At 46.9% G+C, this 24,113-nt stretch overlaps 1 protein-coding gene across 1 annotated transcript in view; it reads left to right on the top strand.

Moving 5' to 3' along the window:
* Nucleotides 1-20,699, top strand: part of agt (angiotensinogen) — a 29,223-nt gene extending 8,524 nt beyond the window's left edge. The window contains exons 3-5 of the mRNA XM_038800622.1: nt 5,297-5,549; nt 13,644-13,791; nt 17,026-20,699. Coding sequence (XP_038656550.1) covers nt 5,297-5,549; nt 13,644-13,791; nt 17,026-17,211 — 587 coding nt within the window. The 3' untranslated portion in view covers nt 17,212-20,699. The remainder of the gene's footprint in view (nt 1-5,296; nt 5,550-13,643; nt 13,792-17,025) is intronic.
* The last annotated feature ends 3,414 nt before the right edge of the window (nt 20,700-24,113 follow it).

Below are 24,113 nucleotides of genomic sequence, written 5' to 3'. Positions count from 1 at the left end.
TGCACAGACCCTCGCAAGGCAAACTTTATCCTCTCCAACTTGATGAACCCAGCCATGCCATTAATCCAAGCTTCCACGCTAGGGGGCTTCGCAACCCTCCATAGTAGCAAAATCCTCCGTCGGGCTGCCAGGTATCTAAAAAAAAATGTGTTGTTCCTCCCCCCCCCCCCCCCGCCCCCCAACCCCTCCACCCCACTTTTTGTCGATTGGCCTCACCCCACCATTCTTTCCCCCCCCCACCCCACCCCATTCTATTTTCAGTGTTTCTTTGGGGGTTCTGTTTCTTGTGGCCTTGTTCTAGGCCTCTGATTCCGTATCAGCTGTTTTCCAGCCCACCCCCCACATCTTCTCTCACTGCTACCCTCCCTCCCTGTCTGCTCCCTGCAGTCTCGTTGGCTCCTGTACAGCCCCACCACTCCCCTCCCCCTTGCTCCCGTGCGCCCCTCCCACTCGCTCTACTGGTTGTTGGCCTCAAACAGGTCTTTGAACAAGTTGGTGAATGGCCTCCATTGTCTTGTGGAAGCCATCTTCCGTCCCTGAGAGGTGAATTGGTGAATTTGATCTTCTCCGGCTGGAGACATTTCAACAGGTCTGCCAGACGGTCTGCAGCTGGGTGGTGCTGCTGATCGCCAAGCGGGCAGGATTCTCCAGAGGGCGATTAGGGAAGCAAAGGCAAGGGCGTCGGCCCTCTTCCCCATAAATAGTTCTGGCTTGTCTGATACCCCAAAGGCTGCCATTCTCGGGGACGGCTCCACCCTCATCCCCACAACCTTCAACATTGCCTCAAAGAAGGCTGTCCAAAACCCGACAAGTCTGGGGCATGCACAGAACATGTGGGCAAGTTGGCCGGGCCTCCATGACACTGTTCACATTTGTCCTTCACCTCTGGGAAGAACCTGCTCTTTCGGGTTTTTGTCAGTGCACCATTTTCAGCCGCATGTTTAGTGCTTCGCTGCACAGTCCCCACCCTCTTTCCGTCCCTAACTCTTCCTCCCATTTTTCCCGTGTTTCGTCCAGTGGGGAGCGTATCATTTCTAACAGTCGTCCGTACATGCCCCCCCGCAGTTACCCCTCCCCAGACTGTCCGCATCCAGTAATTCCTGACGCATTGTGTTTCTCGGGGTCCGGGGTAAGCTGTTGTCTCCTTGCAGAGAAAGTTCTTGACCTGTAGATGTTGGGAGTTCATTTCCGAAAGGTAGCTCCAGTCTCTCCATCAGTTCCTCTATGGTCGCTAATCTGGCCTCAGTGTAAACTTCTCCTACTGTCAATGTCCCCCCCCATCCTGACTCCACCTCTTAAAGGTGGCGTCAAACACGGATGGTGCGAACCTTTGGTTGTAGCAGATGGGGGCCATAGTGAACACCTCGGTCAAACTGCAGTGCTGCCTTATCTGGTTCCAGGATCTGAGGGTCCATACCACCACTGAGCTTGTTGAGTGTTTTGTTGGTGAGCATGGGAGGGTTGCCATGACGAGGGCCTGGAGGGTCGTTCCTGTACAGGAGGACTGCTCTATCCATTCCATTTCTGGCTCCTTCACCCATCAACTCACGCTTTCTGCCTTGGCTGCCCAGTAGTAGTACTATAGGTTTGGGAGGGCCAGGCCACTCCATTTTTCTTCTTGTTTGTAGGTGTTTTTGGGGGATCCTTGGACACTTCCCTCCCCACCCACAAACGCCATAATCATCTCGTCTACCCAATTGAAAAAGGCCTTGGGGATGTAGATTAGTATGGACCCGAACAGGAAGAGGAACCTGGGCAGTATGTTCATCTTGATCATCGTTACCCTTCCCGCCAGGGAGAGCGGGTGTGTATCCCATCTCTGTAAGTCTCTTTTTACTTCCTCCACCAGACTGGTCGGGTTCCACTTGTAGATCCGTTTCCAGTCATGGGCAATCTGGATCCCCAGTTAGCTGAATTTGTTTTGGGCCAGTTTAAATGGTAACCCCTCCAGCTCTGCCCCTCTCCCTCTCGGGTTCACAAGCCTCTATCTTGCTCGGGTTATGTTTGCAGTCCCAAAAGGCTCCAAACTTTCTCAGGAGCTTCATGATTCCTTCCATGCCACTTTCAGGTCTGAGATGTAGAGGAGTAGGTCATCGGCATAGAGTGGGACTCTGCACTCTCTGCCTCCTCTTCGGATACCCTCCCAGCTTCTCGCCACTCTGAGGGGGTTTGCCAGTGGCTCTATTGCCAGGGTGAATAAGAGAGGGGACAGCGGGCATCCCTGCCTTGTGCCTCTGTGCAGCTGGAAGTATTCTGAGCTGGTGGCGTTGGTCTGTACGTTTGCCTTGGGGTGTTGTACAGGAGGTTCTCCCATTAAGTGAACCCTGACCCTAACCCAAACCTCTTCAGTACCTCTTTGTGGCACTGCCACTCGACTCTGTCGAAGGCCTTTTCTGCGTCCAGGGAGACTATCACCTCTGGTGTTCTCTCCCCGGATGGCGTCAATATCACGTTCAGCAGTTGTCTGATTTTCGTAGTTGGCTGTCTACCCTTAACAAAGCCTGTCTGGTCCTCTGCGACCACCTCTGGTATGCACTTCTCCAGCCATTTATCCAGGACGTTTGCAAGTATTTTACAGTCTACATTGAGCAGCGAAATGGGTCCTTATGATCCGCATTCCATTGGGTCTTTGTCTTTTTTGGGTATGAGCGATATGATGGCTTGTGATAGCATAGGAGGCAGGGTGCCCCTCGCTAGCGAGTTTACAAACATTTCCCACAGGTGTGGGGACAGTGCCTGTCAGGTCCCAGCGCCTTTCCCGACTGCATGGAGTTGATGTTCTCCATGACCTCTCCCAGTCCTATTGGTGCTTGCAGCTCCCTCCGTCTATCGTCCCCCACGACTGGCATTGCCAGTCTGTTGAGGAACTGCTTCATCCCCGAGTCCCCATCGTGGGGGGAGGGGGGGGGGGGTTTGGAGGTGTACAAGCCCCTAGTAAGCCCTCAAATGCTTTGTTGATCTTTTTCGGTTTGGCTAGCCCACCTCTGCTGTCCTTCACCTGTGCTATTTCCCTTGTGGCTGCCTGCTTGTGTAGCTTTGCTATTACCGCTCTCAGCTGATCCCCCGCCTTCGGCCTATAGAGCAACTTGTGAGCCCTGTCGATCTCTGAAAGCTTGGGGAAGCTGTCCCTCCCCACCAGGTCGCCCAGCATTTGGGCTACATAGTTGGTCGGGTCCCGGCCTGTGATCCTCTCTGGCAGGCTCACTATTCGGATGTTCTGCCGCCTCGACTGATTTTCCTGGTCCTCGACCTTCACTTTCAAGCTCCCCGGGTCGCACACCAACCTCTTGATTTCAGCTTCCAGAACAACAATTCGGTCACTCTGGTCTGTCGATGCCTTCTCTAGTTCCTTTATAGCGCTCCCCTGGATTTCCAGTTTCCTTCCCATGCGGTCGAGGGTTGGCGGCTATCACCCCCGCCACCGCAACTGTGGCCTTTATCTTGGCTTTGATGTCATCCCTCATCGCCTTCAGTTCCCTGGTCTTCTATCCATCGCCTGGTGGGGGTGGGGGAGGAGTTTGGAGCTCGCTTTTTGGATCGCTCTTACACAGTGGTGGGCGGGGGCCCCTCGCCACGTGAGTCCTCTGATCCGCTTGCTCACTGCTCTTGTCCCTTGCATCAAGGTAGTGGTGTGAGGACGGCAGAGTGGAGTTGAAGCCTAAAATCAGCCATGATGTTATTCAATGGCAGGGCCGGCTAGATTGGCCATATGGCCTACTCCTGCGCCTATCTCTTTTGCTCACGTAATCCAGAAGCCTGATTGTCTTATGAGGAAAAGCTGAGCATGTTGGGCCTATTCAAATTGGTATTTAGAAGAATGAGAGGCGATTGTATTGAAACATTTATAATTCTGAACGAGCTTGACTGATGGGTGCTGGGAGGACGTTTCTGTAATGCAGAATTAGAGGTCTCCCGTGTGAGGTGGAGATCAGGAAGAATTTCTTCTCTCAGAGGGTCGTCAATGCTTGGAAATTTCTATCCCCAGAGAGTAGTAGAGGCTGGATCATTCAATCTCTTCAAGGCTGAGTTAGGCAGATTTTAGACCTTGAAGGGAATTGAAGATTATGGGGGCAAGCAGAAAAGTGGAATTCGGGCCACAATCAGGTCAGCCATGATCTGATTGAATAGTGGGGCAAGCACAGGAGGATCAAAATGCTTCCCCCTGCTCCTGTTTCTTATGGTCTTGTGCACTGGGATGGAAGGGAAAGTAGCAACATTGATACAAATTGGGCAAAGTTTAGAAAGCTGGGCTGTGGTGAAATTCTCGAGGGTTCAGTAATAGAGCCGCTGCTGCTTTCGATAAACCATAATGACCTGGACTTTAGGATATGGAGCACAGTTGTGAAATTTGCAGATGCTGAACACTGAGGGATGAGGACAAACAGTACCAGTTAATTGATACAAGTTTAAAGGGCTTGAAGAGAGCGACCTGGGGGACACTTGCTCACAAATCGTTTAAGGTGCTGACGGAGCAATTGATAACATATATGGAATCCTGGCCTTGATAAATATAGGCAGAAAGTGCAAAAGCTAGGGAGTTACGAGTTGGCAATGGATTAGTTACTGTCAGTGCACTCCTAATCCAGAGGTCCAGCCTAATGCTCTAGCGGAATTTAAATGTAATGAATAAATCTGTAATTCAAAGCTCCTCCTAGTAATTGCGACCATGAAACTTTAATCGACTGTTGTAAAGGCCCACTTATGGTTCACTCATGTCCTTAGCTGGTGTGGCCTACATGTGACCCTGGATCTATAGCAACGTGGTTGACTTTTACCTGCCTTCTGACATGGCCCAGCAAGGGAAATTAAGGATGGGCAATAAATGGTGGCCTAGCCAGTGGCGCCTACATCTCGTGAAATTAAAAAAAACCTAAATAAATCACTACTTCTACCCCAGCTGGAGTACAGTTGTCCAGTAAATGCTGAGTTCTTACGTTGGTGAATTATATGCTGCCACATCTTTTGGATGCAACGTTAATCGGAGGTCCCTCCTGCGCTCTCATATGGCTGTTTAAGTTCTCCTGGCATTTTTCAAGGTGAGCAGGTGAGCTTTCCCAGTGATCTGGCCAACATTTATCCCACAAGGAGTAAAAGGTGCCTTAGAATTGCAATATTTCTTTCTTTCCAATCATTTTTATGACCTCAAGGGTTAGCTTAGAGTCATGGGTAAGATCACTGTGAGGGTAGAAACCGAATTGGGGATGCTACTAATTTTGCAGAAAAGCAAGATGATCAGGCTGTAGGTTGTAGCGTTTCTTTCACAAGCTGTGTGAAAATGTTCCTTTCTTCCCCTTAGGAAAATGGAAGACCAGATCTCAATGTCCTGGGTCAGAATTTCAGGATTTCTTCAATGACGGCAAGAGCAAACTGCAGGTTTCTATGACGACCTGGTGTGGCAAATTGCAGTACACGATTGATCCCAAGTACACTTTAATTCAACTCCCACTGAATGGAACAGCGTACATGATGGTTGTCCAGCCAGTCCAATCTGACAAGCTTCAGGAGATCGAATCCACCCTGGATGTCGAGGGGATTACGCTTAAAACTGAGTATGTATAGTCGTTATATACATACATTCAATCTATGGAACAGAAATAGACCATTTTGCTCAACTGGTCTTCGTCAGTGGTGATGTTTCACACAATTCTCCTTCCACCCTTCTTTACCTCACCCTATCAGCATACCCTTTTATTCCTTTCTCCCTCGTGAGCTTATCTAGTTTCCCATGTAGCTGTGCTAGATACCTCTGATAGAGAATGCCGAAGGATGTTATTTATATGGACACACAGAAGGCTTTTGATAAAGCCCCTCATAAGAGTCCTTTAGCTAAAGTTGAAATTCATGGAATTGAAAGCATATTACTGATGTAGTTGGAAAATGGGCAAAGTGGCAGGATGCAGAGAGTAATGGGTGGGAACTCTAATTAGCAGCATGGGGCTAGTGGTGTCCCACAGGGGTCTGTGTTGGGGCCTCAACTAATCACTGTATGAACATTTTAAGATGACAAAATCGAAAGCCACATACACAATTTACTGACAATACCACGATAAGCTACATTGTAAGCAGTGTGAGTTGCAGCATAAAATTATAAAGAGACATTAATCAATTAAAGTGAATGGACAAAACTGGAACTTGCTATCCATGAAGATGGTAGAAGCAGAGCGTCAATAATTTCCAAAGGAAATTGGATGGGACCTTGAAGGAAATAAACTTGCTAGGCCACAGGAATAGCAGAGGCTTGGGACGACTAGATTGTCCCATTGAGATCTAGCATTAGCCTGAAGGTTTACTCGACTAATAGAAATGGGCAGGTTATCTCATGAGGAAGGTTGGATAGGTTAGGTTTGTATCCACTGGAGTTTGGAAGAGTAAGAGGCGACTTGATTGAAATCTTTAAGATACTGAGAGGTATTGACTGAGTGGATGTGGAGAGGATGTTTCGTCTTGTGGGAGAATCTAGAGCTAGGGGTCACTTTTTAAAAATAGGGGATCGCTCATTTGATGACGGTAGCACAAGTGGATAGCACTGTGGCTTCACAGCGCCAGGGTCCCAGGTTCGATTCCCTGCTGGGTCACTGTCTGTGCGGAGTCTGCACGTTCTCCCCATGTGTGCGTGGGTTTCCTCCCACAGTGCAAAGGCATGCAGGTTAGGTGGATTGGCCACGATAAATTGCCCTGTTGCTCGTTCTGGGTGAGTGTGCTTAACACTCAATTTGGCTCTGTTTCGTTACTTAGCTTTGGAGTCGCCAGGTATCGTTAAGATACCGCCACAAGTTTCAAGGTCAAGTTCAAAGCAATAAAACCATACACCAATTAGTAAGTTCAAACAAGACACGTTTATTATATTACAGTAATCTACTAATCATGCATATAAACTATAAGACTAGGCTAATCCTACCACTAATAGGCCAAATACTTATCTGGACAAGGGGACTGCCGGATCAGGGAACAACGGCTTCTAGCTTTGTCCTGGGTCCGCAGGCTTCCAGTAGTTATGGACTAAAGGGGGGCGGACCCTCTATACTCTCGCAATCGATTGGGTCTCTTCCCAATCGATTGATTTGAATTCCCCAATAGCGGGCAGTTGCTCGATCACTGGGGCGGTTCTTGGGACTCATTGTTTTGGGCTTCTTTGGCGCCGGAAGGTCTGGCCTTCCATTGAATGTATCGATTAGTGTTAACTTGTTTCTTTTGTGCCTGGGGATCGCCCGGTATCGCCTTATTAATATGTTAACTGTTTTCTTTTCATAGTGCTGTCTGGTTTCTGCAACAGCCAAAACTGGTTTCTGCAGCAGTCCAATATACAAGCACTCTGCAAGCTGCTTGCTTTTTACAACCTGTCCATTTTCCCTGCATTCCTTGCAATCTTCCATTTTGTGTTTGGGCAGTGGTCACCCCAGGTGGCTACAGCCCTTAGTGACCAAAAAGGTTAGATGGGGATATTGGGTTACGGGGATAGGGTGGAAGTGAGCGCTTGAGTGGGTCGGTGCAAAATCGATGGGCCGAATGGCCTCCTTCTGCACTGTATGTTTTATGTATTATGAGGGAAATACTTTCAGAGGGTTGAGAGTCTCTGGAACTCTCTGACAAAAAGAGCAGTGGAAGCAGAATCTTTGAATATTTTTAAGGCAGAACTCGATAGATTCTTGATTAACAAGGGGGATCCGGCAACACGGTGGCACAGTGGTCAGCACTGTTGCCTCAATGTGCCAAGGTCCCAGGTTCAATCTCGGCTCTGGGTCATTGTCCGTGTGGAGTTTGCACATTCACCCCGTGTTTGCGTGGGTTTCACCCCCACAACCCAACAGTAGGTGGATTGGCCACGCTAAATTGCCCTTAATCGGAAAAATATTAATTGGGTACTCTAAATTTATTTTTTTTAAAACAAGGGGGTGAAAGATTATTGGGAGTGGGCAGGAGTGTGGGGTTAAGCTTCCAAACAGAGCTGAAGGCCATGCAGGCAGGTAAAGCCCCGGGGCCGGACGGGTACCCAGTGGAGTTTTATAAAAAGTTCTGTGGGATATTGGGGCCGGTGTTGTTGAGGATGTTCAATGAGGCAAGAGGGGTGCTGCACCCGACGATGTCACAGGCCACGATTTCGCTGATTCTGAAGCAGGACAAGAACCCGGAGCTGTGTGGGTCCTGCAGGCCGATGTCCCTATTGAATGTAGATGCCAAGTTGCTGGCCAAAATGTTGTCCTCCAGGATTGAGGACGTTATTGGGGAGGACGTTATTGGGGAGGACGTTATTGGGGAGGACGTTATTGGGGAGGACGTTATTGGGGAGGACGTTATTGCCGGACGTTATTGGGGAGGACCAGACGGGGTTTGTTAAGGGTAGGCAGTTGGTGGCCAATGTAAGAAGGCTGTTAAATGTGATCATGATGCCCCCGGAAGGTAGGTAGGTGGAGGTAGTGATCGCAATGGATGCAGAAAAGGCTTTTGATCGGGTAGAATGGGGTTACCTGTGGGAGGTACTGGGGCAGTTCGGATTTGGGCGGGGCTTTATTGACTGGGTCAGGTTACTGTATCAGGCTCCTGTGGCAAGCGTATGGATGAATAGGACAACATTGGACTATTTTAGACTGCACCGGGGGATGAGACAGGGATTCCCCCTCCCCCCACTGTTGTTCACGCTAGCTATAGGGCCGTTGGCAATTGCTCTGAGAGCCTCAAGGGGCTGGAAGGTGCTGGTCCAGGGAGGGGGGGGGGGGGGGGGGGGGGGAGCACAGAATCTCGCTCTATGCAGACGACCTGCTTCTGATTGTATCGGAAGAGGGGGTGGAAGAAATCGTGAGGATTCTTGGGAAACCGCGGTTTTCAGAGTATAAGCTAAATATGGGGAAAAGTGAGATGTTTGTGATCCAGGCGAGGGGACAGGAGAGGCGATTGGGAGAGCTGCCGTTTAGATTAGTAGGGGGAAGCTTTAGGTATCTAGGCATTCAAGTGGCGCGGGAATGGGACCGGCTGCATAAATTAAATCTGGCCCGGCTAGTAGACCAAATGAAGGACGATTTTCGGAAATGGGACGCGCTCTCGCTGTCATTAGCTGGGAGGGCACAGACGGTGAAGGTGAAATTCCTGTTTGTATTTCAGTGTCTCCCCATTTTTATTCCACCGTCCTTTTTTAAACGGGTCAACAAAGTGATCTCTGGCTTTGTTTGGGCGGGTAAGACCCCAAGGGTAAGGAAGGCAATGCTTGAGTGGAGTCGGGGAGAGGGCGGGCTGGTGCTGCCAAATTTTAGTAACTTTCACTGGGCGGCGAATATAGCCATGATCAGGAAGTGGGTGGTGGGGGAGGGGTCGGCATGGAGGTGGCTTCATGCAAGGGCACCAGTCTGGGGGCGTTAGTAACTGCGCCTCTGCCATTCCCGCCGACACGGTACTCTACCAGCCCCATAGTGGTGGTGGCCCAGTGAGTCTGGGGGCAATGGAGGAGACGTGGGAGCAGAGGGAGCATCGGTCTGGTCCCCAATCTGTAATAATCACCGTTTGTCCCCGGAAGTACGGATGGGGGGTTCCGGATATGGCGGAGGGCAGGGATTGAGAGGATGGGAGATATGTTTATAGAGGGGAGCTTTCCAAGTATGTGGGCGCTGGAGAAGTTTGGGTTGGCGAGGGGAAACAAATTCAGCTATCTGCAGGTGCGGGACTTCCTACGTAAACAGGTGTCAACCTTCCTGCTCCTACCGCTAAGGGGGATTCAGGACAGGGTAGTTTCCAGAGGGTGGGTAGGAGAAATGGCTTGGACATTTACAAGGAACTTAGGGGGTCAGAGGAGACACAGACCGAGGAGCTGAAGCGCAAGTGGGAGGAGGAGCTGGGAGAAAAGATAGAGGATGGTCTATGGGCGGACGCGTTGAGTAGAGTCAACGCGTCCGCAACATGTGCCAGGCTCAGCCTGATCCAATTTAAGGTTGTTCGCCGAGCTCACATGACAGTGGCCCGGATGAGCAGATTCTTTGGGGTGGAAGACAGGTGTGCAAAATGTGCGGGAGGACCAGCGAACCATGTCCACATGTTCTGGGCATGTAAGAAGCTTAGGGGATTTTGGCAGGGGTTTGCAGATGTCATGTCCACGGTGTTAAAAACAAGGGTGGCACTGAGTCCAGAGGTGGCGATTTTCGGGGTGTCAGAAGACCCGGGAATCCAGGAGGAGTAAGAGGCAGACATTCTGGCCTTTGCTTCCCTGGTAGCCCGGAGACGGATACTATTAGCTTGGAGGGACTCAAAGCCCCCGAAGTCAGAGACCTGGCTATTGGACATGGCTAGTTTTCTCTGTTTGGAGAAAATCAAGTTCGCCTTGAGGGGCGAACCCTATTAGGGTTCGCACGGAGGTCGCAACCGTTCGTCAAATTCTTCGCGGAAAATTAATCGTCAGCAGAAGGCGGGGGGGGGGGGGGGGGGGGTGTGGTTAGTTTAGCTTAGAGTATTAGAGTAGGGGGTTAATGAAGATGGGACCTGTAAGGGAGGGAGATGGCTTTTGCACTATGTTTATAGTTTCATGTACATTGTTTATTGTGTTGTTGTTATAATACCAAAAAAATGCGTATTAAAAAAAAAAGCTTCCAAGCAGATCAGCCATGATCTTACTGAATGTCGGAACAGATTTAAGGGGCCGAATGGCCTACTCCTAATTTGTATCTTCGAAACAGTGGAGGTTGAAAGAGACTTGGGATCTAGCTGCAGATCATTCAAATATCATGAATGGTGCAGAACATAATCAAAAAGGCAAATGGAGCGGGCGGCTCGGTGCTGCAGTGGTTAGCACAGCTGCCTCACCGTTCGATTTTGGCCCCGGGTCACTGTTCATGTGGAGTTTGCACATTCTCCCCGTGTCTGCATGGGTCTCACCCCCTGTAAGATCTACCATGTGGATTCAGCTGTTTTTGAAATGCTGAATGCGTGTTTTGAAATGACCTGAGGTGATGAGTGAGTTTGAAAATGGTATGTAATAGACTAGGGGCTTAATGCTAAATAGCTATCTTTTACCTATAGAAAATAGCTGGCTTCTACACCCCCACAACCCAAAGATGTGCAGGGTAGGTGAATTGGCCCCACTAGAACTGCCCCTTAATTAGGAAAAAAGGTAATTGGCACTTTAAATGTAAGAAAAAAAGGCTAATGGGATGCTGGCCTTTATATCTCTAAGATTGGATTCAAGAATGTAGGAATCATGCTGCAGTTATACAAAGCCCTGGTTAGACCATATCTGGGGTGCTGCAATTGGAGGGAGTGCAGTATAGATTCACATGAATTACATCTGGATCTAAAGGTTCCTAGTTATGAGGAAAGATTAAATAAGATTATTTTTCAAGATTTCAAGGGGACCAGCTAAGTTGGGAGAAACTATTTCTGCTAACTGGGGAGTTTTGGAGGCGTAGCCACAAGATTAAAGTCAGACCTTTGAGAAGTTAAATTAGGAAACACTCACAGTCAAAGGGCGGTAGAAAGATAGAACTCTGCTGAAAATGGCAATTGATGCTTTGCCAATTGTTATTTTTTAAAAATTCTTTCATGGGATGGGAGTGTCGCTGGCAGGAGCAGCATTTGTTGCCCATTCCCAACTGCCCTTGACCTGAGTGACCTGCTAGGCCATTTCAGAGGTGGGTTCAGAGTGGACCACATTGCTGTGGGTCTGGAGTCACGTGTAGGCCAGACCAGGTAAGGACAGCAATTTCCCTTCCCTGAGGGACATTAGTGAAGAAGGTGGGTTTTTACAACAGCCGATGGCAGTTTCGTAGTAGTCACCATTACCGAGACTGGTTTTATATTCCAGGGGTTGGATTTTACCCCCGCTCTACAGCGTGTTCTGCAGCTGCAGAGGGCAGCTCAGCAGTGGATGTTCTGGTCCCGCCGTTGTCAACAGGGCTTCCCATTGAATGCACCCGTCGTCGCTGCGAAACCCATGGTATGAGCGTGCCGTTGGCCGGACCTTAAGATCCCACCAGCGTGAATCCCCCCCTCTTTCCTCCCCCCCCCCCCCCCAGATACTTTTTAAATTAATGGAATTTAAATTCCACCAGCTGCCACAATGAAATTTGAACCCATGTCTCCAGAGCATTAGCTAGGCCAGTGACACTACCACACTGTCATCGTCTCCCCATAATGTCAAAACTGCGACTTATAGATCTTGTATTTAGGCACATGAGTTGCGTCACGAATCAGCCAAGGCATCATTGAATGTCGAAACAGACCCAAGAGGTAAAATGGCCGACCTCTGCTTCAATGTTCCTATAAATGGAGGCCCAGTCTGTTAAATCTATCCTGATAATTATAACCTCCCAGTTCTAGTATCAATATTGTGAATATTTTTGTACATTCGCCTCAATAAACATCTTTTTTAATATTGAGACCAGAACTGTTCATAATACCCCAAGTAGGATCTTACCAAGGTTCTGCAGAAGTTGGATACAGCTTCTTTACTTTTCAATTCTATGCATCCAGAAATGAACCCCATTATTTACATAGAACATAGAACAGTACAGCACAGAACAGGCCCTTCGGCCCTCGATGTTGTGCCGAACAATGATCACCCTACTTAAACCCACGTAACCCGTATCCCAACAATCCCCCCATTAACCTTACACTACGGGCAATTTAGCATGGCCAATCCACCTAACCCGCACATCTTTGGACTGTGGGAGGAAACCGGAGCACCCGGAGGAAACCCACGCACACAGGGGGAGGACGTGCAGACTCCACACAGACAGTGACCCAGCCAGGAATCGAACCTGGGACCCTGGAGCTGTGAAGCATTGATGCTAACCACCATGCTACCGTGACATTTACATTTTCATTGTTGCAATTTGTATTATGACTCTTCATGATGATTTGTCTATCCGTATCCCCAAAGTAGTTTCTCTACTCCTTTCATACTCTTAAACATTAGATGGCCTTTTATTTTTCTATCAAAATTCTCATAACATTTATGTAAAAAAAGGTTACACAAAGACAGCCCTGGTTACAAAAGGGGGATAAAATTGGACACGCGGGGGACGGACACTGGAGTGTTTCACGTCGGCATCAACAGGCCCCTTGGCCCAGCGATTCTGTTGCCCACAGGGGGCCAGCACGGCACCAGAGTGCTCTGCGTTGCTCCAGGTGCCGTACGCGGCCCTGCACTGCCTGTCGCGTGTCCGCACGTGTGCGTGGTGGCCGTTTTCGCGTTGGTCCCCGCGCATGGCAGAGCCACACAACGGGCCTGTCAATCGTGGAGGCTCCCCTGGAGTCTGATTCCCCCCCCCCCCCCCCCCCACCCCCAACCAGGACGGCGGGAACTCGACTAGTCGACCGCAGAGAATCACCGTGGGGGCCTCTTTCAATGGCCCCCGACTGGCGCTGTGTCGACCGCGCGCACACGTGGTTGGCTGCAAACACCCCGGGCGTCACGGGCCGTCTCGGTGTCAATGCCGATTCTCGAGCCGGCGCAGGCTCGGAGAATCCTGGCCCTGATATTTGGTTCTTCTGAAGTTGGGTCGAATTGAATAAGTGGGGCGTACAACGAACAATCACCTGCCTATTTTTCATCCTGACCCACATCCAATTTCACTGCCAGAATGTTTTTTTGAACGCACTGAAACCCGTCGTCTTTTCTTGGTAACGGGGAGGAATACTCTTCTCTTCTTCCAATTACCCCACAGGACTGTGAAGCTCATCATGCCACGGATCAAATGGGACAGCACGTACGACGTGAAAGAGCTTTACCGCAGGATGAGGTTGCCGGATATGTTGGGCGGTCATGCCAATTTCTCCAGATTGAGCAATGTCCCGGAGCTGACACCAGACCAGGTAGGGATGTAGTCCGACATTCCAGGTTCTGACCCCCAGAACATCTAAAATACAAAGTCACCCCCAGATGTTGCAACCTGCACTGACCTATAAATAACCTGGTATACTAAATCCCCCCTCTCTGGCCACTCTCCGGTGACCTATCTGAGCCCATCTTCTCTCCATTATCAAGACAGCCCAATTCAAACTCCTTAACTCTGCCTCAGCCTCAACTCCTCTGCTGCCGATACACTCATCCAGGTGGTTTGTTACCTTCACCCCAACGTTTGCAACAAACTGTGCAGATGCATGGTCATATAGCAATGAGGAACGTGCCACACAGGGAACAAGCAGGTCGCACACAAGTAACGTAGCTTTGAGATATGTGTGCGCGCACTGCGGCGCAGAGGAGCTACGCAGTGTAACGAGCCAGATCCATGCTGCAAATAGATGTTAGGATTGCTCCAAACCTGATTATTCTAATGCTCTTCCAGCTGACCACCCACCTTCCAAAACTCTGCTGCCCATATCCTAATTTGTACTAAGTCCAGTTTACCAATTTAGAACCATAGAAGAACTATAGAAAAGTTACAGCACAGAAAGAGGCCATTCAGTTCATCTTGTCCATGCCAGCCCGCAGACACCCAGGTGCCCGTGCTACTCTCTCATTCCTGCACCCGAACCATAGCCGTGTAGCTTACAGCATTTAAGGTGCAGATTGAGGTACTTTTTAGAAGAGTTCAGGGTCTGTGCCTCCACCACTAACTCTTTTTTAAAAAATAAATAAATTTCGAGTACCCAATCATTTTTTTTCCAATTAAGTGGCAATTTAGCGTGTCCAATCCAACTACCTTGTACATCTTTGGGTTGTGGGGGCGAAACCCACGCAAACACGGGGAGAATGTGCAAATTCCACATGGACAGTGACCCAGAGCCGGGATCGAACCTGGGGCCTCGGCGCCGTGAGACAGCAGTGCTAACCCACTGTGCCACCGTGCTGCCCTCCACCACCAACTCACGCAGTGAATTCCAGACTCCCACTACCCTCCGTGTAAAAATGTCTTCCTCATGTCTCCTCTAGCTCCCCTGGCTCTAGAATTCTCCACCAAGGGAAACAATTTTATTAAGTCCACTCTATCAATTCCACTCAATGTTGGAAACCTGAATTATGTCATCCCTCAGCCATCTTAGATCCAAGGAAAATAACCCCAACCTATCCAATCTCTCCTCGTTGCTACACCTTTCTAGCCCTGGCAACATTCTTGTAAACCGCCACTGCGCTCTGTCCAGAAACATTACTTCCTTCCTGTAATGTGGTGACCAGAACTGCACACAATACTGCGATGATACCTCTTAAAACTGAATCGTTAGCCTACCACTAGAGTACTTTTACATAAGTTGTTTTATTAAGGATGGAGATGAATTATAGGACCGAGTAATCATTATTAACCATTAAACATGTATTTTTTGGACATAGCAGTAATAAGTGATCAAATGGAATTTAGGACAGCTAACTTGACCAAAAGGACATTACTTCTGGCATCTTATCTTTGTGAAACAATTCAGGGTGCTGGTTCTGTTGTTCTGTTTCTCACAGTCAGCAAGCTGCTGGGATTGTAAGCAGCTGTCAGGATGAGGATCAATCATGCGCTGCTTGCGATTCTATTGGGTGAAGTTTAAACACTGCTTGCAATTCTATTGGATAAGTTTAAAAGTAGCAGCTTCAGGGATTGGACCGCATTCAACTGGGGTGGGCTATTGATTTTTGAACGTTGTATAATTACTGTGTTCGGGTCTTTGTTCGGCAGAACAGGTCTTGGCCGATTTCCAGTCTGTTCTCCGTGTACACGTAACAAGCTTGATTAAATAAGCCATCTTTGTCCCGGTTGTAGTGTTTTTGTTCCCCTCTGTACTGAGCTGAGCCACAGGGAATAACTCCACGTGGAAGCTGACTCAATACACAGGTCCTGAAACCGCCCCTACATCAATCCTTACTTTTAAATTCCATACCTCTGCCAATGAAAGAGAGCATTCCTTAGGCTTTCTTAACAACCCTGTCTACTTGAACTGCTGCCTTTTGGGACTTGTGTATCGGAACGCCAAGTTCTCTCACTTCATCTATCCCAACCCCATCATCCTATGTTTGCTGACATATATTAGCTTCCTGTCTGGTAACAGTCTTGTGTTAAAATCACTCCATGGCCACACCCCTTCCGATCTCTGTAACCTTCTTCAGCCCTATCTGGCGAGATCTTTGAATTCCTTTCATTCTGGTCTCTTGCGTATTTCTGATATTCATTGCTCTACAATTGGTGGCTGGCGTTCAGCTGGTGAGGCCCTAAACTCTGGAATTCTTTTACAAAATATCTGTGCCTCTGTCTCTGGTTTAAGAGATTCGCACACCATTCTGACTTGGAAATATATTGCTGTTCCTTGACTCTCACTGGATCAAAATCCTGGAACTCCCTCCCTAATAGCACCGTGGGCCTTGAACATAGAAGGAGGCCATTTGGCCCATCAAGTCTGCACCGACCCCGGCTCTGGGTCACTGTCCGTGTGGAGTTTGCACATTCTTCCCGTGTCTGCGTGGGTTTCGCCCCCACAACCCAGAAATGTGCAGAGTAGGTGGATTGGCCACGCTAAATTGCCCCTTAATTGGAAAAAATAATTGGGTAATCTAAATTTATAAAAAAAAAGTCTGCACCGACCCACATAAGCCCTCACTTCCACCCTATCCCCGTAACCCCTCCTAACCTTTTTGGACATGAAGGGCAATTTATCATGGCCAATCCATCTAACCTGCACGTCTTTGGACTGTGGGATGAAACCGGAGCACCCGGAGGAAACCCACGCAGATACGAGGAGAACGTGCAGACTCCCGCAGACAGTGACCCAGTGGGGAATTGAACCTGGGACCGTAGCGCTGTGAAGCCACAGTGCTATCCAATTGTGCTACCGTCCTGCCCTGTACGTACATCACATGGACTGCGGCAGTTCAAGAAAGCAGCTCACCACCAACTTCTCAAGGGCAACAAACGCTGGCCTAGCCTGTGATGCCCAAATGCCATGAATGAATTAAGAACTTTTAAAAATCGACCTCTTTGAACCAATCTTTTGGTTATCTGTGTCTTGATGTCAAGTGCTGTTCTCTAATGTTACAATGAAGCAAATTGGGACATTTTTACTATACTTAAGAGTTGTTTCTGTGGCCTTCCTTCCTTTGTTAAATGTCCTGCTTTTGTATGTTTGCCTTAGGTCAAACAGCGTGTTATTTTTGAAGTGGGAGAAGATGAGGAGAAGCTGACCCCTGCAGGAGATGTTCCCTTCAGTAACTCAACCATCACAACAGAGATTCGGATAGACAAACCTTTCTTCTTCCGAGTTCATGAACGGAGATCAAAACAGTTGCTGTTTCTTGGCAGAGTAGAGAAGCTTCACTGAAAACCAGAATTAACAATATTACTGAAGAAAGAGTCATGTCGTTGAAGCTTTTCATCTTGCACCTATCAGGACAGAGTCGCAGGAATACAAATTGTATAGGGATCAACAATTCATTCTACATGAGAAGAGTGTGCTGATTAGTTGGCAAGTCATAGAGCTCAGAAAAAGGCCCTTCTGCCCATCGTGTCTGCACCAGTCAAAAACAACCACCTAACCATTCTAATCCCATTTTCCAGCATTTGGCCCATAGCCTTGTATGCCCTTGGATCGCAAGTGGACATCTAAATACTTCTTCAATGTTATGAGGTTCTCTACTTCCACCACCCTTTCAGCAAATTCCAAACTCTTACCACCCTCTGGGTAAAAAAAAGGTTTTTTCCCTCACATCCCCTCTCAACCTCCTGTTCCTTACCTTAAATCGATGCCCCTTAGTTGTTGATCCCTCCACCAAGGGGAGAGGTTTGTTCATGTCTACTCCATCTATGCCCCTCATAATTTTATACATCTCAATTATATCCTCTGCTCCAAGCAAAACAATCCACGTCCACTCTCTCTTCATAACTAACACTCTCCAGCCCAGGCAGCATCCTGGTAAATCTCCTCTGCACCCTTTCCAGTGCTATCACATCCTTCCTGTAATGTAGATTCCAGAACTGCACACAGTACTCTTAACTGTGGCCTAATCAACATTTATACAGCTCCAGCATCACCTCCTGCTCTTAAATTCTGTCTCAGCTAATAAAGGCAAGTATATCTTATGCTTTCTTAATCACTGTATCCACTGTAGGGGCTGGTTTAGCTCACTGGGCTAAATCGCTGGCTTTTAAAGCAGACCAAGCAGGCCAGCAGCGCGGTTCGATTCCCGTACCAGCCTCCCCGGACAGGCGCCGGAATGTGGCGACTAGGGGCTTTTCACAGTAACTTCATTGAAGCCTACTCATGACAATAAGCGATTTTCATTTTATTTCACCAGCTCTGCTACCTTAAGGTACCTGTGTACATGCCCACCATGATCCCTCTGATCCTCGGTGTTTCCCAGGGTCCTGCCGTCTATCATGCATTCCCTTGTCTTGTTTCTCCTGCCCAAGTGCATCACCTCACACTTATTTTGATTGAATTCCATTTGCCACTGATCAGCCCATCTGACCAGCCCATCCATATCCTCCTGAAATCGAAGGCTACTCTGCTCACTATTTACCACCCCACCATAGAATTTACAGTGCAGAAGGTAAGTAAATAGTCTTATATAGATTAAGTTCTGTTAAAAGGGCGTAAATAAAGGGCTTAAGAGTTGCCATGGCAGGAGAGCTTGCTCCTCTTGTACTAAGTGACAAATCATAGAAGCTTCAGCTGTCTCTCGTGACCAAGTGTGCAGGAAGTGTGTCCAACTGCAGCTACTGGCGAGCTGCATTTCAGAGCTGAGGGTGGGTTAGCTGTGGAGCATCCATGATGCTGAGCAGGTCATGGATAGCCATTCAGTAAGGTGGTCATACCATAGGTGAGGATTGGACAGACAGACTACTTACTTACCTCCTTTATGTTAACCTTACTTCCCTTACCCTACTTTGTTCACTTATATTACTTAATTATAGGGACCCCTGGCTTACACTTATTCATCCTGTTTCTCAGTTGTGGCCCCCTCAAAACAAAGAAAACACTTTTTATACTCATGACTGTATTAATGAGGGCAGGAATAAGACCTTGGTGTTTATGAAACTTGGCTCTGCTCCGCTCCTGCCTGGACTGAGCTCCGCCCGCAGTCTTTTCAGTTTCACCTAACTCCCTGTGCTCACCCAACTCCAAAAACACTCTGACTCGGCCAAAGCAGGCACTCTCGGTGCAGACAAGTAGGTACTGATTAGCATCTGTTTGTATAGGCCTCAAATTACAATGCTTTGGAAACTGGATTAAACCAGTTGCAGTGGACTCTGATTCATAGAGGCATTGCCGTGGAGAATGCAACAGGGAACAGTTAACTGCCAAGCTTTTGTTTATATTCAAACCATGCAGGTTGACTCATGACTGGTCAAGGCATTTCCATGAGGAATGAACCTGGCTGTCCCCAAGCTTTTGTTTAGTTAAAAAAGATGCAATGAGTGTTCCTTCAGTCTGCAAAGAACAGCACCCAATGTGTCAATATACATAGCTTCCAGCACCTGTACGTGAGCCACACTGCGCGCCTGGCTGATAATCCTAAATTGGTTGTCGGCGTAATTAACATAATGCTGCCATCAAGCCAAAAAGATGTTAGGTCTATCACAGAAAAGAGTAACGTGATACAGGAATTAGTGTGTAGGCCGTTCATCCCAACGACTGGCAGGTCATATCAAACAGCATGTCCCCTCGGCTGTTTGCACCATTTCAGGCTCTAACCAGCCCATGCTTGCAAAACGCAACACATAGGTGCCAACATTAGACATGGTTCTGTGACTGGACAGCACTTGTTAAACAATCCTGACTGTGCTAAGAATTGCACTGACAAGGGAAGCACGGTGGCACAGTGGTAGCACTGCAGTCCCACGGCACTGAGGGCCCAGGTTCGATCCTGGCTCTGGGTCACTGTCCGTGTGGAGTTTGCACATTCTCCCAGTGTCTGCTTGGACTTTGCCCCCACAACCCAAAATATGTGCAGGGTAGTTGGATTGGCCATGCTAAATTGCCCCTTAATTGGAAAAAATGAATTGGGTACGCTAAATTTATAATTTTAAAAAAATTACACTGACAACCGATTTAAGATGAGCAGTGTGGCTCATTTGTGTGTGCTAGAAGCCACATATTAGCATTCAGGGCCCGTCCTTTGCCACCAGAAGAGAGAATGTCCGTGCTTTTCACCTTTTTCAACACAACAAACATTTGGGGGAACAGCCATTCCCTGGTTCAATTCCCACGGCATTGCCTTGACCACAGTCGACCTGCCTGGTTTTGAATATAAACAAAAGTATGGCAGTTAACTGCTCCTTGGTGCATTCTCCATGGCAATGTTTCTACAAATCAGAGTCCATTTGCCAACCAATCGGCACTTTTCTCATCCAGCATAAATTCTCGCCCCCTTTACAACTGGCATTCTTGCAAATCTGTCCTGATGAGTGCAAGATGAAAAACTTTGACAGTATTTATCAGCCATACTCAAGTTCTGTATTACCAAACGACTAATTAAAATATTTTAATGAACATTCATGTAAAGACTTACTGGAAAAATGTAGTCTTAGTTGAAAGTTCTTGGGAAAGGGTGGTGATAGGAGAAAATGGAAATGGAGCAGACATTCCAGTAGAAGGGCTAGAAGCAGCACAACATTGGGCCAAGTGGCCTCTTCCTAGGAGTTATTTTCCATTACTGCATTTTTGGACCAAAACAGATAAAGATATGGAACATGTCATTATATAAATAAATGACACCAAATTGTTCCATTCAGGAAGTAAGAAACTTGTAAAGGAATTCTCAAAGTTTTAAACATCAATAGTACATTAAAAGGTATCACAGCAGCATGTACTTCTTTGTAACATTTTTCATTATAACGATCGTGGTTCACAATTATAATGAAGTTATCAGGCTGCAATTGCACCCTCCCTCCAGTGAAGGTGCTTTGTGATGCTGACCATGCTGTCCTGGCTGATCTAATGCAGCTTTAAGGGACCACAACCGCAAACCAATGTGTAAAAAACCCCACACTTCGATGGAGAAAATAGCCCCGGATACAAAGAACTCTAACCCCAGACACTGCCTATGGAGGGTGGAGAGTTAATCCAGGACAAAGCTGGACGATCACAGGGGTGACGCTAGTAAGAAGCACTTCTTTAAAGGGTAGTGGAAATCAGGGACTCTCGCACTCCACAAGCTGTTTGAGGTTGGGGGGTGGGGCAGACAATGAATGTTTTCTAAACCGAGTGTTAGATTTTTGTTAGATTCGGGCATAATGGAGTACACAACCAAGATGGGCAAGTAGAGTTAAAACACAAATAAATAACAATCTAATTGAATATCCTGGAATATGCTCAAGAGGCTGAATGTAACCTACTCCTGACCAATGTTCCTTCCCAAGAGTCTGAAAAAGTACTGCATGTCTATTTTACTAAGTAGCAGACTGAATCAGTATACCATATAGTGTATACAGTACCTAGAACAGGATACCATGTAGAGTATTACAGGTCGGCGCAACACTGAGGGCCGAAGGGCCTGGACTGCGCTGTAATGTTCTGGAATATTACAGTACCTGAATCAGTCTGAAACTGTATACCATATAGAGTATACAGCAGTATTCTTCAAACTCTTTTCCGGGGACCGATTTTTACCAACCGGCCAACTTTCGGGACCCAATCCAGCCGACCTTCGCGACCCAATCCGGCCGACCATCGCGACCCACGCCGGCCGACCTGAGCGACCCACCATTTTCTCTTACCTTGTTTGCTGCTGATAAAAAAGGAGGAAATGGTTTTGGGTCCCTTTGGCCCTCGTACACACTCCTCCAATGGAACCTGTTGGATGAAGGTGAAGCCTTCCGGTGTCAGAAAGTATGGAGTCTCCATCTGTCCAAAGTTCGGCATCTTTTTTCCATAAAAAAAACCCCTCTGAACTTGTAAAAAAAAAATAAGATGAATAAAATAAATGAAAAAAAATTAAATGAATAAAATAAATGAATAAAACCCCCCCAAACTTGTAAAAAAAAGTAAAATGAATAAAATAAATTAAAAAAAAAAAAAATGAATGAATGAATAAAATGAATAACCCCCCCCCCCCCGAACTTGTAAAACAAAAACCGGCGACTGTTAAAAAAAATAGCGGCCGCACTACGCATACACGCTTGATCATTGGCGCGCATGCACATAGTTTTGCGCATGCTCGCCGATGATCGTTTGGTCAAATTTATTTTACATGTTCGCGGCCATTTTAAAGGCCGCTTGCAGCCACGTTATGAAAAGCCGGCTGCTATGCGGGGATTTGCGCGATCGGGAGCGCCGCGAAGGACGGCTCCGTGACCCTCCCGACACCCGCCCGGCCACGACCCACCTGTGGGTCGCACCCCCGAGTTTTGAAGAACACTGGTATACAGTACCTGGATCAGTCTGAAACTATATACCAAGTAAAATATACAGTACCTAGAACAGTCGGAAACAGTGTACCATGTAGAGTATATAGTGCCTAGAGCAGTACATCATGTAGAGAATATCGTACCTTGAACAGTAGACCATTTATACAGTCCCTGGAACAGTCGGAAACAGTGTACCATGTAGAGTATATAGTGCCTAGAGCAGTACATCATGTAGAGAATATCGTACCTTGAACAGTAGACCATTTATACAGTACCTGGAACAGTCGAAAACAGTATATGTAGTTACAGCACCGAGAACAGTATGAAACAATATACCATATAGTATACAGTCCCTCAAAATGTCTGAAACAGTATACCATGTAGAATACAGTCTGAAACTGGATACCATATAAAATATACAGTACCTAGAACAGTCGGAAACAGTGTACCATGTAGAGTATATAGTAACTCGAACAGTGTACCATGCTGAGTACACTGTAACTCAAACAGCCTAAAACAGTATAATATGTAGAGTATAAGTACTTAGAGCAGTACATCATGTAGAGAATATCGTACTTTGAACAGCATACAATGTATACGGTACCTGGAACAGTGTAAAACAGTATTTGTAGTTACAGCACCAAAAACAGAATGAAATAAATATCATGTAGTGCACAATCCTGGGAACAGTCTGAAACAGTATACCATACAGTCTGAAACAGTATACCATACAGTCTGAAACAGTATACCATACAGTCTGAAATAGTATACCATACAGTCTGAAACAGTATACCATACAGTCTGAAACAGTATACCATACAGTCTGAAACAGTATACCATACAGTCTGAAATAGTATACCATACAGTCTGAAACAGTATACCATACAGTCTGAAACAGTATACCATACAGTCTGAAATAGTATACCATACAGTCTGAAACAGTATGCCATACAGTCTGAAATAGTATACCATACAGTCTGAAATAGTATACCATACAGTCTGAAATAGTATACCATACAGTCTGAAACAGTATACCATACAGTCTGAAATAGTATACCATACAGTCTGAAACAGTATACCATACAGTCTGAAACAGTATACCATACAGTCTGAAACAGTATACCATACAGTCTGAAATAGTATACCATACAGTCTGAAACAGTATACCATACAGTCTGAAACAGTATACCATACAGTCTGAAACAGTATACCATACAGTCTGAAACAGTATACCATACAGTCTGAAACAGTATACCATACAGTCTGAAACAGTATACCATACAGTCTGAAATAGTATACCATACAGTCTGAAACAGTATACCATACAGTCTGAAACAGTATACCATACAGTCTGAAACAGTATACCATACAGTCTGAAATAGTATACCATACAGTCTGAAACAGTATACCATACAGTCTGAAACAGTATACCATACAGTCTGAAATAGTATACCATACAGTCTGAAACAGTATACCATACAGTCTGAAACAGTATACCATACAGTCTGAAACAGTATACCATACAGTCTGAAACAGTATACCATACAGTCTGAAATAGTATACCATACAGTCTGAAATAGTATACCATACAGTCTGAAACAGTATACCATACAGTCTGAAACAGTATACCATACAGTCTGAAACAGTATACCATACAGTCTGAAACAGTATACCATACAGTCTGAAATAGTATACCATACAGTCTGAAATAGTATACCATACAGTCTGAAATAGTATACCATACAGTCTGAAACAGTATACCATACAGTCTGAAATAGTATACCATACAGTCTGAAACAGTATACCATACAGTCTGAAACAGTATACCATACAGTCTGAAACAGTATACCATACAGTCTGAAACAGTATACCATA

This window comes from Scyliorhinus canicula, chromosome 6 (assembly GCF_902713615.1).
Source record: "Scyliorhinus canicula chromosome 6, sScyCan1.1, whole genome shotgun sequence".
Lineage (NCBI taxonomy): Eukaryota > Metazoa > Chordata > Chondrichthyes > Carcharhiniformes > Scyliorhinidae > Scyliorhinus > Scyliorhinus canicula.
The sequence above is the reverse complement of the archived record's forward strand: the minus strand, read 5'-3'. Positions and strand labels throughout refer to the sequence as shown.